We start from the raw sequence: 16,234 nt of genomic DNA, 5'->3' as shown, positions 1-16,234 counted from the left end.
TTCAATGGTATGTCATAATTACGTACAATTCTGGCAAATTAGTTCGCAATGAGCCAGGCAATGAACGCAAGAGCAGTGACACAATTTCATGTTAGCAGGCAATATTCACTAAATATGCAGGTTTAAAAATATATACTTGTGTATTGATTGTAAAGAAAGGCATTGATGTTTATGGTTAGGTACATTGGTGCAACAACAGTGCTTTTTTCGCAAATGCGCTTGTTAAATCATCACCCGTTTGTCGAAGTAGGCTGTGATTCGATCAGAAATTAATAGGCACCGCATCGATTATATGCAACGCAGGACACGTTAGATAAACTAGTAATATCATCAACCATGTGTAGTTAACTAGTGATTATGTTAAGATTGATAGTTTTTTATAAGATAAGTTTAATGCTAGCTAGCAACTTACCTTGGCTTATTCCTGCCCTCGCGTAACAGGTAGTCAGCCTGCTATGCAGGCTCCTCGTGGAGTGCAATGTAAGGCAGGTGGTTAGAGCATTGGACTAGTAACCAGAACGTTGCAAAAACGAATCCCCGACTCCCCCCTGAATAAGGCAGTTAACCCCCGTTCCTAGGCCGTCATTGAAAATAAGAATGTGTTCTTAATCTGACTTGCCTAGTTAAATAAAGGTGTAAAAAAAAAAAAAGATCGGCAAATCGGTGGCCAAAAATACCGATTACCGATTGTTATGAAAACTTGAAATCGGCCCTAATTAATCGGCCATTCCGGTTAATCGGTCGACCTCTAATGTCAATCTCTCATGGCTCAAAGTGGAGGAGAGATTGACTTCATCACTACTTGTTTTTGAAAGTAGTGTTGACAAGCTGAGTGCACCGAGCTGTCTGTTTTTAAAATTTTAAACTACTAGCAAACAGCTCAAACACCCATGCATACCACACAAGACATGTCACTAGAGTTCTCTTCACAATCCCCAAGTCCAGAACAGGCTATGGTATGGGAGGCGCACAGTGCTACATACTGTAGAGCCATGACTACATGGAATACATGGAACTCTATTCCACATCAGGTAACTGATGCAAACAGTAGAATCTCTTAAAAAATAGTTATAAATACATCTTATGGAACGGCGGGGACTGTGAAGACACACACACACACACACACACACACACACACATACAGGTACAGACACACATACTTACACACACGCTAGCATACACACACGTACTTTGTGATATTGTTCTATGGCGGTATTATACATTTTGTATTGTAGATATGTAATGGTGTTTTATATTTTGTTTTAAATATAATGTAAGTGCCTTAATCTGTTTTTACCCCAGGAAGAGGAGCTGCTGCCTTGGCAGCAATAATAAATACAAATAATAAATACAAACATAAAGATGAGCAAAAAAGACTGTATGAAATAAATAATACAAATACCAAGCTATATTATGTTGTCCAAAAAGTGCACAGTTTGTATTATTTTGTACTAATACAATTACTCTGAGAAAGAGATTTTGTTTAACAAGTTTAAAAAAAGTACTGTATGTGTCAAAATGATTGGCACCCCTAAAGAGTCTTATAAATAATTATGAACTAAATAAAATCTACATTAACATTCTACTTAAATGAACTGTGTTGTGGCCTTCCATAGCTTCCTTTTTCACTGGGGTATAAAAAGGAGGTAACACACATGTAAAATTGATTTGTCATCCATCAGCATGGGAAATAGCAAAGAACTCACAAATAAAAATATACTAATTGTGGGTGACTTTCATAAATCAGGAAATGGGTGCAAAAAATCGACTGAAAAAAACAAATGTACCACTTACTACCATTAGGGCAACAATTATGAAATTTAAAACCACTGGAATAGTGCTAAACTTGCCTGGTATTGGATGCATGTGTATCTTGTCCCCACGCACAGTGAGGAAGATATTTTGGAACGCAAAGAAAAGTGGTCACATTTGAAGAATTACAGAACTTGGCCGTATCTTGGGGTCACCAATTCTCCAAATCTACAATGAGACGCCATCTCCATGCCAATAGGCTCTTTGTAAGGGTTGCCATAAAAAAAGCCTTTATTGAGAACAACCAACACATGTAAACAACTGGAGTTACAAAATTGCTCTGACCACACACACCAGTGGTGGGTTTGAAAGAAGGATGCATATGCAGAAGATAACAAGGGCCCCTTGGTATGTGGTTAAGGGAAACTGCATTATGAACTCTACAAAGTACCAGGACATTTTAGCCAAAACCCTGGTTGCCTCTGCAAAGAGGCTGAAACTTGGCCGCAAGTGGATCTTCCAGCAAGACAATGACCCCAAGCACACATCAAAATCCACAAAGAAAATGGTTAATTGACCACAAAATCAACATAAGTAATGGCCATCTCAGTCTCGAGACTTGAACCTCATTGGAAACTGGTGGGTTGAATTGAACAGGGCAGTCCACAAGCACAGACCGAAGGACATCAAGGATCTGGAAAGATTCTGTATGGAGGAATGGTCTAAGATCCCTCCCAATGTGTTCTCCAATCTCATAAAACATTATAGAAAAAGTACCGTTACCCTCGCAAGGGGAGGGTGGACAAATATTGAAAACTAGGCGCCAATAATATTAAAAAATATATATTTGTTAACCAAAATATATATTTTTTATTAATTAATTGTTGGACATAAAAGACTGTAAAAACAACAGAAATATGTTCCAACGTATTAATAAATAGATATGTGGTCATATACAGGGGTGGCAGGTAGCTTAGAGGTTAGCACGTTGGACTAGCAACCAAAAGATTGCAAGATCGAATCCGTGAGCTGACAAGGTAAAAATCTGTCCCTGAACAAGGCAGTTAACCCACTGTTCCTAGGTCGTCATTGAAAAGAAGAAATTCTTCTTAACTGACTTGCCTATTTAAATAAAGGGGGAAAAAATAAATACATGTAAGCAAGGTTTGAAATTTTGTTTTAGTCAAATATTATATCTGTTTGGGCTTCTTGCGGATACATTTACAGTCTAGAAATGATTTTAGAATTATGTTCCAGCCTCCTATCCATCCGCTCAATAAAAAAATGGTCCTGTGGCTCAATCTAGTGGATGATACCTGGAATAGGGTGCCATTTTGGACGCACCCCATAACAGGAAGAGGAGAAAAGTCTGAGTGATTTTATCTTCCTGGTTGGAAGGCCTGTCATACACAACATGACCAAATCTAAAGACAGAGGGTAGAGATTTATTGGAACAGAGAGTAAAGGGATTATTCAATTTAGAAACCCTACAGCTACATTGGTGACTCGTGATGGAATTCACCACTGATCTGTGAAGAAAAGAAAAGTTGTATTTTGTTGAACCTTAGAAAATGATAGTGTTTGCAGTACTGTGTGATTCCACTCAGTGGTAACCAACCATGGCTCTCTCTGTGGGGTACTTCTGACAAGGCAAATCATAACATAATTTCAACCAGTTTACAAGGTTGTGATGACATTATTTCAACAAGTTTTTCCCACTGGGTAGTAGATATGGCATTAGAGAAATGTACCACAATTTGTCACTGAACAAACAAAAAAATGTTGCCTACGAAAAGCTCAAATAGTTAGTGTTGATTATGGAGAAATGATTAGATGCCACTGATAATGTTTATATTTTCAGACTTTTAGTCAGATACAGTGCCTTCAGAAAATATTCATACCCCTTGACTTATTCCAAATGTAGTTGTGTTACAGCCTGAATTAAAATGTATTAAATATATTTGTTTTCTCACCTATCTACACACAATACCCCATAATAACAAAGTGAAAACGTGTTTTTAGAAGTTTTTGCAGATTTATTGAAAATCAAATGCAGAAATATCAAATATCAATTATTCACACCCCTGAATCAATACTTTGTAGAAGCAACTTTGGCGGTTGCAGCTTGGAGTCGTCTTGGGTATGTCTGTATCAGCTTTGCACATCTGGATTTGGGGATTTTCTCCCATTCTTTCATGTAGATTTACTGAAGCTTTGTTAAGTTAGATGTGGGGTGGTGGTGAACAGTGATGTTCAAGTCTTTCCACAGATTTTCAATGGGATTTAAGTCTGGCTTTGGCTGTGCCACTCCAGGACTTTCACATTGTTGTTCTGAAGCCATTCCAGCGTTGCTTTGGCTGTATGCTTGGGGTCATTGTCCTGTTGGAACGGTAACATTTGCCCTTGTCTAAGGTAATTTGCCTCTGAAGCAGGTTCTAATCATGGAATTGCCTGTATTTGACTCCAGTCATTGTTCCTTCTATCCTTACCAGTGTCCCAGTCCCTGCTGCTGAAAAGCATCCCCATAGCATGATGCTGCCACCCTCATGCTTCATGGTAGGGATGGTGTTAGACGGGTGAAGAGCTGTCCCTGGTTTTCTCCAGACAGAGTTTTACATTCATGCCAAAGAGTTACATTTGTCTCATCAGACCACAGAATATTTTGCCATATCTCAGGGTCTTTCACGTTTCTTTTTCCAGGTGTGCTGTCATGTGCCTTTTTCTCAGGATAGGCTTCCATCTGGCCACTCTCCCTTAAAGCCCAGATTGGTGAAGTGCTATTGTCCTTGTGGCAGGTTCTCCCATCTCAGCCAAGGAACTCTGTAGTTCTGTCGAAGTGGTCATTATGTTCTTGGTCACCTCCCTGGCCAAGATCCTTCTTTCCCGGTTGCTCAGTTTGGTCAGACAGCCAGCGCTAGGCAGAATCTGGGTAGTTCCATATTTTTTTCAATTTCCCAATGATGGAGACCACTGTGCTCTTGGAAACTTTCAACAATCTATAAATCAATTTGGAATGTCATAGCAAAGGCGTGTGGATAATTATGTAAATGAGATCTCACTGTATTTCATTTTAAATACATTAGCAAAATTGTCTAAAAACATGTTTTCACTTTGTCATTATGGGGTATTGTGTGTAGGCGGGTGATTTTAATTTTTTCTTTTTTGAATCCATTTTGAATTCATGCTGTAACACCAACAAATGTGGAATAAGTTAAGGAATATGAATGTCTGAATACACTGTATATCATGTGTTTATTTGAATGGGCAGCAGCACAGCGGTGGTATAATGACCACATTCCTGACCCTACATTAACCCTAATAACCATGCACAGTGGGAAAAGCAGCAGCCCTGTCCGTTCCGGTCAGGGACTAAAGAGAAGATCAGGGGAGATTTCCTTCATTTGAACAGACAGCACTGCAGACAGAGAGGGAGAACACAATGGGAATCCAGGGATATGTCCCAAATGGTATCATATTCCCTATCTAGTGCACTGTGCACTACTTTTGAGCCCTGGTCCATTGATTGCACTAAATATGGAATAGGGTTCCATTTGGAATGCAGCCCCATACAGGCCTTCCCAGCAACCATTAGCAGCCATTAGCCTTCCCGTGGTAGCTAATAATTGCCCATTTTCAAGACAGAATAAAAATATGAATGTGTTAATTGCTTGAAAAAAAACACCCCTTTATTCTGTCTCAGGTTTGCGTCCCAAATGGCACCCTGTTATTATAGTGCTTTACTTTTTTCCCTATGTAGTGCACTACTTTTGACCAGGGCCAGAGTCTTCATAGCTGGATACCCTCCTGGTATTGTGTATTCTGCTCCTCTTTGTCTCCCCTGCATGCTCTCTCTGCTCTCTATTCCATCACCAGTAATGAACAAAGGTCAACGTGTTCGCTCTCCCTCTCATCGCTGTGTCAATGGCAATGTCTGTCTGCTACTAAAGTTAAGTACTTATTAAACCAGGCCTTTCACTGCCTCATGTCCTAAATGCCAACCCATACAGGCAGCTTGTTGCCTTAACCTGGACCAGACCAGACAGTAGTGTGAGTACAACCAACAGACGGTTATATAAACGGTAAAGTAGGAATATAAAGGGCCCATCACTTTGAGTCCAGAAGGAATTAACCACAGGTCAATATACAGAAATGTACGTAGTAAATGTGTACAGTATTTTACTAGATTATATTTGGTGCAGGTGCCGAAGGATGTAATTTAATAGAACCTTACATGTAGGCTACATAATATGTGTAGTGTGCAAGTGCACACTTTGGGAGAAGTGTGGAGAATCAGGGGAATCTGGTCCCTAAGTCCCTGTGGGGTTCCTGGAGACTATTTGCGTCAGCTTAGTTAGATGACATCAACTTGGTACCAAATGTTAAATGGTCTTTAACCTCGGTGTCTTTGTGTTGGGTACTTAAAAGGATCTGTGTGTTCTCTCTCTGTATAGAGTAAGGCATGCTGCAGCTTATTGGGGCATTTCTATTGGCAGCTGCGGTATGAGTCATTTCTGTGCTAGGCCCTCTAGCTGTCTTGTGTTCTGTCTTTTGCCGACCCTGCTGGAAACCTGGGCACCTCCTCTAGACAGCTCTGCTCCCGTTCTGTCCATCTGGCGTCCGGGGCTCTGAGGCTGCACTTTGGCCCGACTCAGCACTTTATGCTTCCCTTCTCTCACAGACATTAGCACACTTCTCATCCTGTCGTCCCTCCTTTCTCACGGTGGCGTCTCCATTCTACAGAGTGCCATTTCATCCGACTGGCTTTCCTCTCTCCCTCCTCCTCATGTCTCTATCCGGCTGGTTTCCCTCTCTCCCTCCTCCTCATGTCTCTATCTGGCTGGTTTCCCTCTCTCCCTCCTCCTCATGTCTCTATCTGGCTGGTTTCCCTCTCTCCCTCCTCCTCATGTCTCTATCTGGCTGGTTTCCCTCTCTCCCTCCTCCTCATGTCTCTATCTGGCTGGTTTCCCTCTCTCCCTCCTCCTCATGTCTCTATCCGGCTGGTTTCCCTCTCTCCCTCCTCCTCATGTCTCTATCTGGCTGGTTTCCCTCTCTCCCTCCTCCTCATGTCTCTATCTGGCTGGTTTCCCTCTCTCCCTCCTCCTCATGTCTCTATCTGGCTGGTTTCCCTCTCTCCCTCCTCCTCATGTCTCTATCCGGCTGGTTTCCCTCTCTCCCTCCTCCTCATGTCTCTATCTGGCTGGTTTCCCTCTCTCCCTCCTCCTCATGTCTCTATCTGGCTGGTTTCCCTCTCTCCCTCCTCCTCATGTCTCTATCCGGCTGGTTTCCCTCTCTCCCTCCTCCTCATGTCTCTATCCGGCTGGTTTCCCTCTCTCCCTCCTCCTCATGTCTCTATCCGGCTGGTTTCCCTCTCTCCCTCCTCCTCATGTCTCTATCTGGCTGGTTTCCCTCTCTCCCTCCTCCTCATGTCTCTATCTGGCTGGTTTCCCTCTCTCCCTCCTCCTGGCTCTTGCAGAAGCCAAATGCCTGTTGCTGTTCCACAACCTGTTGTGATGTTTCATGGAATAGGTCACTCTGTTGATCAGATTGCTCTATTTTTCTTCTATCTACATTAACATGAACGTTTGGTCATTTACCAGACGCTCTTTTCTAAAGCCACTTAGTCGGTACATTCAACTAAGGTAGGTAAGACAACCATATATCACAGTCATTGCAAGTAAAATCTTCCCCCCAAAACGCAGCTAATGGTACTGCACTTGACAAGTGTCTGTTTAGGGGATTGACTCTATAAACTACTGCAGTCATGACCATGCAGAGCTCCAGCTTGAGTGGTTACTTTAATGTGAATCCATGAGAGACTTGGACACTTTCTGCACATTTTAACCAGTTGCATGATAGAAACTGCTCTTCTTTATCATACAATGGAGAGTGACTCCTGCTCACAAAATGGCCCTGAATGTCAATGACACCTGAAGTATTTCTCTCGTGTTTGTATGTCTTGAAATAAACATCAGGTTGTGTGCACAGTACCTGATGGCGGATCATGCATCCTCATTTTGCCACCAGCTCTGTAATGGATGTAGATGTTTTCAGGTTAGGTCTCGCAGTGCAAGGCTGCTTCAATCCCACTGAGGATATACACTGTACTGCTTCATTCCCAATGAGGATATACACTGTACTGCTTCATTCCCAATGAGGATATACACTGTACTGCTTCATTCCCATTGAGGATATACACTGTACTGCTTCATTCCCATTGAGGATATACACTGTACTGCTTCATTCCCACTGAGGATATGCACTGTACTGCTTCATTCCCACTGAGGATATGCACTGTACTGCTTCATTCCCATTGAGGATATGCACTGTACTGCTTCATTCCCAATGAGGATATACACTGTACTGATCATGTACACTGTGCTGTATGTGTACACTGATTATGTCTTACGCATGTGCTCCTCTTAAATGGTTCACGGTAACACTTTATTTTGAGAGGCACAATGCTGCTCAACAATCTATTAATAGATTATTATTATTATTATTATAAACAATAAATTACATGTTTGATAATCTCCATTGTAAATGCTCTTTAGTTTACTATTAGGCTTAATCTGTGTCAGAGAAACCTTCCCAAAGAAGTACAATATGTGGTATCTCTGTGCGGTATTTCCTGCAGGTGCTGGAGGCTGGGCTCCTGTGGAGTCTAATAAGTACCAGTGGTTGGAGGTGGACCTGGGGGTGCGGACAGAGATCACAGCTGTGGCCACGCAGGGTCGCTACGGCAGCTCAGACTGGGTCTCCTCCTTCCTCCTCATGTTCAGCGACACGGGCTGCAACTGGAAACAGTACCGCCAGGAGGACAACATCCGGGTAAGTCAGTGGGACAAGACCATAATGGCTGTGTATAAAATGTCATATTTTGCCATCCTTTTCCCTGTATAGTGTGCTACGTTTTACCAGGGCTACCCTCGGCTCCCAGGCTCACGTTGTGGCGAGGTGAAAGCTAGCGGCAGAGCCTAGACGAGGGCTCTGGTCAAATGTAGCACTATATAGGGAGCCATTTCAGACGCAGACCAGTACACCATGTAGCCAACTCACAAATAGACTCATAAGAGTCCTTTCACTATCAATGAATAATAGATGAAACACCGGAAGGCAGGAACAGCTCAGCTTAGCTCTGTACTGTTGACTGAGGTAATTATTAGATGTAGCTGCTTTTTAGTGCTACCATCCTTGTTACCTGCTTTCTGTACCAAATAACATTCTGATCATTTTAGCTGACATGAGGAGGAGAAAATTAGAAAGATTGTCAATTCAATTAATGTATTTCACAACTACAGTACTCTCATCTACTCGCAGTTTGACTATGCATATTTTAAAAAGTACTTAGCATAAAGTGTCTGCACATATTCTGATAAATCCTAAGAACCTCTTTAAGGATTTTTTAACTCCAGATGCTAGTCTTCCCAGCGAGCTAAGTCCATGACAGCAGCAGTCCAGTATCAGTATCGGTCAAAAGTCCTAGTGTGTTTTTTTAGTTTCCTCAAACAGTTTAAGTTTTAGGGATGAGTGTTGTTCTCTCTCTTTCTCTCTCCATGAGCGAAGGCTTTTCAGACAGGGGGCAGGCAATAGAGAGATTTCCTCCTTGACTCTGGGTATATTTCAAAGGGACACCTCACTCCAGGAGCAAATGAGATGCTGCTTCATGAGCTTTATCATACACACACACACACACACACACACACACACACACACACACACACACACACACACACAAATGAGATGCAGCATACTGAGCTTCCTCAGCAGGGAGGCAGTGCAATTTGTTGGGCTTAATGCTCCACTTCACCAGATGCATGGCTCATCCTCCCTCTTTAAAGACGCAAGTTAGCATTTTTCATTATGAATCTTGTTCTAGAGGCAGCTCTGCAGCGTGGTCACTAACTGGCACAGCCACAAAGTCATAAAATCTGATTTTAAACCTAAACCTAACATTAACCCTAACCTTAACCACATTGCTTACCCTAATGCCAAACCCTAAACTTAAATTAAGACCAAAAAGCACATTTCTGTTTTCAGGAATTTTGACAATATAGCAAATTTGCCTTTGCAGTTGGCCTATCTAGAGGAATCTCAGTTCTGCCTCCAGGACAACACTCAGATGCTTCTCAGCCTTTCAAATTATGCAACAATGATTAAGTATATTTCACTCCAAGACAGACGTCAAATGCTATAACTTAGGTAAAAAAAATATATTTTTAAATCACTGTAGTATCGCACACAGCTCTTCATTTGTGAAAATTCCAATGCCACCTCAGAGCTCACTTTTCATTTTAAGTTTCAGTTGAAGTGGGTTCCATTGATTTCCTTTACAATAGGCAGGTGACTGGAGGGGGAAACAGTCCCCATTACTCTTATGAGAAAGGCTCAGGATGGATACTGAATAAGTCATGTGGTTATCGATTGCTGCTGGCCACACACATTGCTGTAACCGCATCTTTAGGGCCAACTGATGCTAGCCAGTGTAAAAAGGAGCTGGCTTCTATCTATCTAGTGTGTAACTACACCTCTCATGTCAACCCAACATAAGGTATAGTATGGTCTCCCCTAGCCAACATGAGAGGGAGCTACTGGACTGGCTCCTATCTATCTCACAATAATAGTTAGCAAATTCTATGTTAATTAGGTATTTCACCATTATTTTGGAGTATGAACCGCCAACCAGAGTATCAACTTTAATGGAAGAATGGAATAGTGAGTAGGGAACTTCCGGGGTGATGACCCCATTATTAACCTTTCTTACAGAGAGACAGGGCTTGTGTCCCAAATACCACCCTATTCCCTATTTAGTGCACTACTTTTTGCCAGGGCCCATACCCATACATTTGGGACGTAGCCATACGTTTCCATGTCTTATTAGCCACATAAGTTAGGATCAGAGAGGTTAACTACGCTCATTATTCATAGAGTAGACCTAAGTGTTTGCCAGAAAAACATGAGAAAGAGAGCTTCAGTATTACATTTCTTATTAATCTGTCTATCTTTTACTGAAACCATTCTTCAGAGCCCACTTCATCAAATTCTATGGCTATACTATGCTATTCTTGGCAATACAAATGAATTTTGTATTTGTATCGGTTTCCCTGTGGCTCAGTTGGTAGAGCATGCTGTTTGCAACGCCAGCGTGGTGTGTGCAATGCCAGGGTTGTGGGTTCGACTCCCACGGTGGGCCAGTACAAAAAATTGCATGAAATGAAATGTATGCATTCACTACTATAAGTCCCTCTGGATAAGAGTGTCTGCTAAATTACTAAAATGTAAATTTTTCGTCATACTGTACCAATAAAGTATTTTAGAAATTACTACACTAAGGACACAATTGTGGTGGTGGGGTGGTTAAAGGGGGGTCCATAGGTCCTCCCCCGGAAACACAGTTTGACATGACTTATTATGCCTCTCTTCAGGGGCATTTTGAGGGGTATATGTAGGGGTATTTTGAAAACACTGTAAGTGGAAGGATAAGTGAAAGGATAAGTCGTCACCATCATTAATGAAGGTAATTCACTGCAAATATTAAGAAGACACAGAAGATGAAGACAGTTGTATTATAATGATGCAGGGTATAACAAATATGATTTGTAGACGTGATTGGTGTTGTGGAAAGGTTGATCATCACATGCCGAAATTTTGCCACCTTCATACATCAGTACAATACTGTATACACCTTGAGACTACGGTTTTCACTTTTTGAGAATAACTCTCCTCTCACTCACCTCTATACAAACCCTGCTGCTGCTCCTGCATGCACTGACCTCTTCTTACGGTTGCTTGCCTCTCTAGCACCCAATCACAGCAGGCAAGGACATACGGTGAGCCAGACAGACAGTGAACAATGTCCTGTGTTACTGGATAACCTATAAAGTGTACTTTAAAGGACACATTTGCAGTCGGTTGCTCTATCAAAAATCACATTTGTCCAAATCTACGTGATTCATTCAAGCTATGTACATTGAAAATGCAGGGCCTAGTTCCATTTAATCTATTTTAACCCAGGTAAAAGTATGTGATGATCGCTGAAGGCAGAGAGTGCACAGGTTGATGCTGTGTATGCTGTACATGACTGGTTTCCAAAGGAAGCCAAATGTTTTATTTTTTGCCACTATCAACATCAGTAAAAAAAAAAAAAAAAAATATATATATATATATATATAAACAGGGAACACACAGTTTTGTGACTGTTTATTTTCACTTTAGAGGATAAGTCATCTTAGTCACTCACTCTCTCACCTGTAGATCAACACTGCTGCTGCCCTTGCCAGCACTGACTTCCCTCTCCTCACGGTCTCTTGCCTCTCTCACACCCAATCACAGCAGACAAGGACACGTGAGCCAGAGAACAATGTCCTGTGTTTCTGTATAATCTACAAAGTTTACTTTAAAAGGGCACATTTACAGCTGAGTTGCTCAGCAATCACACTTAACTCGGACTACATGGGGTGGCAGGTAACCTGGCGGGTAGGAGCATTAGGCCAGTAACCGAAAGGTTGCTGGATCGAATCCCTAAGCTGACAAGGTAAAAATCTGTTGTTCTGCCCCTGAAAAAGGCAGTTAACCCACTGTTCCCCAGGCGCCGATGATGTGGATGTCGATTTACGGCAGCCCTCCGCACCTCTGATGCAGAGGGGTTGGGTAAATGCGGAAGACACATTTCAGTTGAATGCATTCAGTTGAACTGACTAGGTATCCCCCTTTCCCTACATGATTCTTTCAAGATTTTAAATGACATGACCAAATAAGTGCTACACCTGGCCTGCTGTATAGAATGACAGTTTTCATCCCCCCTCTGATCTACTGTCTTCCACTCAGCCTGAGCTGTGCAGTGTGCATAGCTCAGTGGGACAGTAGTTCCAGCTCAGTGGGACAGAAGTTCCTAGGGGGGATGTGCGTGCTACTAACTTACTTTTCTTTTAGGATGATGCCCAAAAAAAAGGCGAATATCTGGACCATTTATTTTACCTGGTGGTGGCATGTGGAGACAGACTAGGCTGACTCACTACTCACTCACACTGTGAATAAAATGAGAATGAAAATGTGGGAAACATGGATGATTGTGCACGTAGCTAGTCACCTCGTCCCCAGGCTCGAATTGCTGCCGCATAGAGCCTGGTAACAGTGTGCTTCAAAGTGAGACTTGAAAGGTGTGTGGTTAAAGGTAGACTCAGCGATATGACATAGAAGCAGAAAGTAAACAGCTTAGTGGGTCAATTTCCACAACAAGAAGAGTGTTGAAGCGCGAGGCTCAAGTTTTGGTCCCTTTGCTACCACACTGTACACAGCGTGAAGCGAACCTGTGCACATGCTCAAATAATGTGTGTGACTGTGTTGCATCTCGTTCATCACAATATCTGGTGCTGCTTGTGGCAATGTCATTTCGCTGAGCCTACCTTTAAAATAGAGGTGGGAGAGGGAGAAAGCCTGCTACAGCTGTATGAGATGGGACATTGCAAAAATTGCAGAGATTGCCAATCAAAGTAAATGTTCTACCACAGCGACCACATTATTTTGAGAGCCCAATTGATTCTGAATTCAGGCATAGAAAATGTATATGTGCAACAACAAAAAATGTTGACGCATACTTTCCGATTTCCCGAACTCACTTCTTTGTTAGCCCATTACTTGCAATGCTTGCGCATTGAAATCCACAAAGAGGGGGAGGTGCTAGATGCCTGGTGATGGACAGAGATCAGCCCATTAAAAGCGATATCTAGTGTCTATTTTCTCCGCTCCTGCCATAGACTACCAAGTCCTGTTCTGATGCGCTCTGAAACCAAACATCTAGACAGAGAGCAAGCTGGCTGGTAGGCGAGATTACGTAGCTGTAACGTCTGCTTCCAACTCACACCCTCAAACACGTAGATCCCCCTGGACGCAGCTCACTTTCCAGCCCACTTTCTAGCTCACACTCTCAGACACCTAGATCCTCTGAATGCAGCTCACTCCAGGTCCTAATCACCTGAAGTCTAATCACCTGTTCACACACCTGTATGTCATTATCACACACTATTTAGTTCAGTTCTTTGCACCCCATCACTGTGAGGTATTCTTTGTTTTGTGACACATGGCTTTCAGAGCGCTGGGTTTCCCGTGAATTACTCCTCCCGTGTATGATAGTTTTTGCCTGCCTCACTAACGACGCCTTTTGCCTGCCTGTACTTTAGCCTATTGGATTTCCTGTTATCAACCTATTGCCTGATCTCCCAGACTACATTACTAGCATTTTCCTTGCCTGTACTGTTTCCCTTTTGGACCCCCTATGTATGACCTTCTGCCTGCCTGGACCCAGCTACCTGCCTCCTCCTGTGGTCCTTTGCATTAAACAACCACTGCGCCCTGCGCTTGAAACCAGCTCTCTGTCTCCCCTCGAGTTCATTACAGTAGCTAGTAACTAGATCTAGCCAGATCTAGCTTGTTCATTGAGTAAACCAGTTAAATATGATGTAGATTCAGTGCATGGATTACATCACACCACCACAACAAAACCTTAGCAGCTCTATTTCCATATTATTATTATTTTACATTTTTTTAATTTCAAGAGGGCAGTTGAAGTTCAATTGAAATGCAAGCTACTCTGCTTTTTCACTGATGCACACCAATGAATGAATAGCGTGCATATACACTGGTGCATATAGCTGCTGAGTTATTCAGCAAAATATCATAGTTATTTAGGTGAAATAATCTATTCAACTTGCTTGTTTTGTTGGGCCAGTTTAATGCAATGCCATGTCACTAATACACCAACATTTTACAATGGTGAGTTAAAGGTCAATGCTAGCAACTGTTTGTTCAATGATGCACACATTGCACAGTGCACCATTTATATGAAGTGTGCATGTGCACAGCATTAACCGCATTTCCATTCACAGTTTTATGCGTGTAAAGTCATATCGTATAAAATAAAATCACGACAGCTGTGATGGAAACAGGACGTTTCTGTAACGCTCGTCGTGTTCATGATACTTTATTTCAAGAAACACTCAAACAAGAATAACCAAAAGCAACAAAATGAAAGCGAACAGTTCCGTCAGGCACAGACACTAAACAGAAAATAACCTCCCACAAACACAGGTGGAAAACAGGCTGCCTAAGTATAATTCCCAATCGGAGACAACGATAGACAGCTGCCTCTGATTGGGAACCACACTCGGCCCAAAAACTAAGAAACAGAAAACATAGACTTTCCCACCCGAGTCACACCCTGACCTAACCAAACATAGAGAATACTAAGGATCTCGACAGTCAGGGCGTGACAGTACCCCCCCCCCCCCAAAGGTGCGGTCTCCGGCCGCAAACCTGAACCTATAGGGGAGGGTCCGGGTGGGCATCTCCTCTCGGTGGAGGCTCTGGTACGGGACGCAAAACCCCCCTCCGCTTGGGGCTCCCCCCACTTTCGTGGAACCAGACCCTGGATCGTTTCCAGAGGAACCGGACCGTAGATCATCGCTGGAGGCCCCGGACTGCGGACCGTCGCTGGAGGCCCCGGACTGCGGACCGTCGCTGGAGGCCCCGGACTGCGGACCGTCGCTGGAGGCCCCGGACCGCGGACCGTCGCTGGAGGCCCCGGGCCGCGGACCGTCGCTGGAGGCCCCGGGCCGCGGACCGTCGCTGGAGGCCCCGGGCCGCGGACCGTCGCTGGAGGCCCCGGGCCGCGGACCGTCGCTGGAGGCCCCGGGCCGCGGACCGTCGCTGGAGGCCCCGGGCCGCGGACCGTCGCTGGAGGCCCCGGGCCGCGGACCGTCGCTGGAGGCCCCGGGCCGCGGACCGTCGCTGGAGGCCCCGGGCCGCGGACCGTCGCTGGAGGCCCCGGGCCGCGGACCGTCGCTGGAGGCCCCGGGCCGCGGACCGTCGCTGGAGGCCCCGGGCCGCGGACCGTCGCTGGAGGCCCCGGGCCGCGGACCGTCGCTGGAGGCCCCGGGCCGCGGACCGTCGCTGGAGGCCCCGGGCCGCGGACCGTCGCTGGAGGCCCCGGGCCGCGGACCGTCGCTGGAGGCCCCGGGCCGCGGACCGTCGCTGGAGGCCCCGGGCCGCGGACCGTCGCTGGAGGCCCCGGGCCGTGGATCTTCACTACAGGCTCCGGGCCATGGATCATCACTGGAGGCTTCGTGCCATGGATCATCACTGGAGGCTTCGAACCATGGATCCTCACTGGAGGCTTCGTACGTGGAGCCGGAGCAGGTCTCACCAGACTGAGGAGACGTACTGGCAGCCTGGAGCGTGGAGCTGCCACAGGGCTTACCAGGCTGGGGAGACACACTGGAGGCCTGGTACGTGGAGCCGGAACCGGTCTCTCCGGACTAGGGAGGCGCACTGGAGACCGGGTGTGCGGAGCTGGCACAGGATATACTGGGCTGTGGAGGCGCACTGGAGGTCTGGAGCGTAGGGCTGGCACAACCCGTCCTGATTGGATGCTCACTTTAGCCCGGCAAATGCGGGTAGCCGGAAACGAGCGCACCGGGCTGTGAATGCG

At 44.6% G+C, this 16,234-nt stretch overlaps 1 protein-coding gene across 3 annotated transcripts in view; it reads left to right on the top strand.

Annotated features, from left to right (window-relative positions):
- The window catches only part of LOC115149369 (contactin-associated protein-like 4), a 203,596-nt gene that overhangs the window by 53,318 nt on the left and 134,044 nt on the right, over positions 1-16,234 (top strand). For all 3 annotated transcript variants that reach the window (XM_029692183.1, XM_029692184.1, XM_029692182.1), the window contains exon 3: positions 8,387-8,580. In XM_029692183.1, coding sequence (XP_029548043.1) covers positions 8,387-8,580 — 194 coding nt within the window. The remainder of the gene's footprint in view (positions 1-8,386; positions 8,581-16,234) is intronic.

The sequence above is a fragment of the Salmo trutta genome, chromosome 15 (assembly GCF_901001165.1).
Source record: "Salmo trutta chromosome 15, fSalTru1.1, whole genome shotgun sequence".
NCBI lineage: Eukaryota > Metazoa > Chordata > Actinopteri > Salmoniformes > Salmonidae > Salmo > Salmo trutta.
Note: the sequence above shows the minus strand (reverse complement) of the source record. Positions and strands in the feature narration are given on the sequence as shown.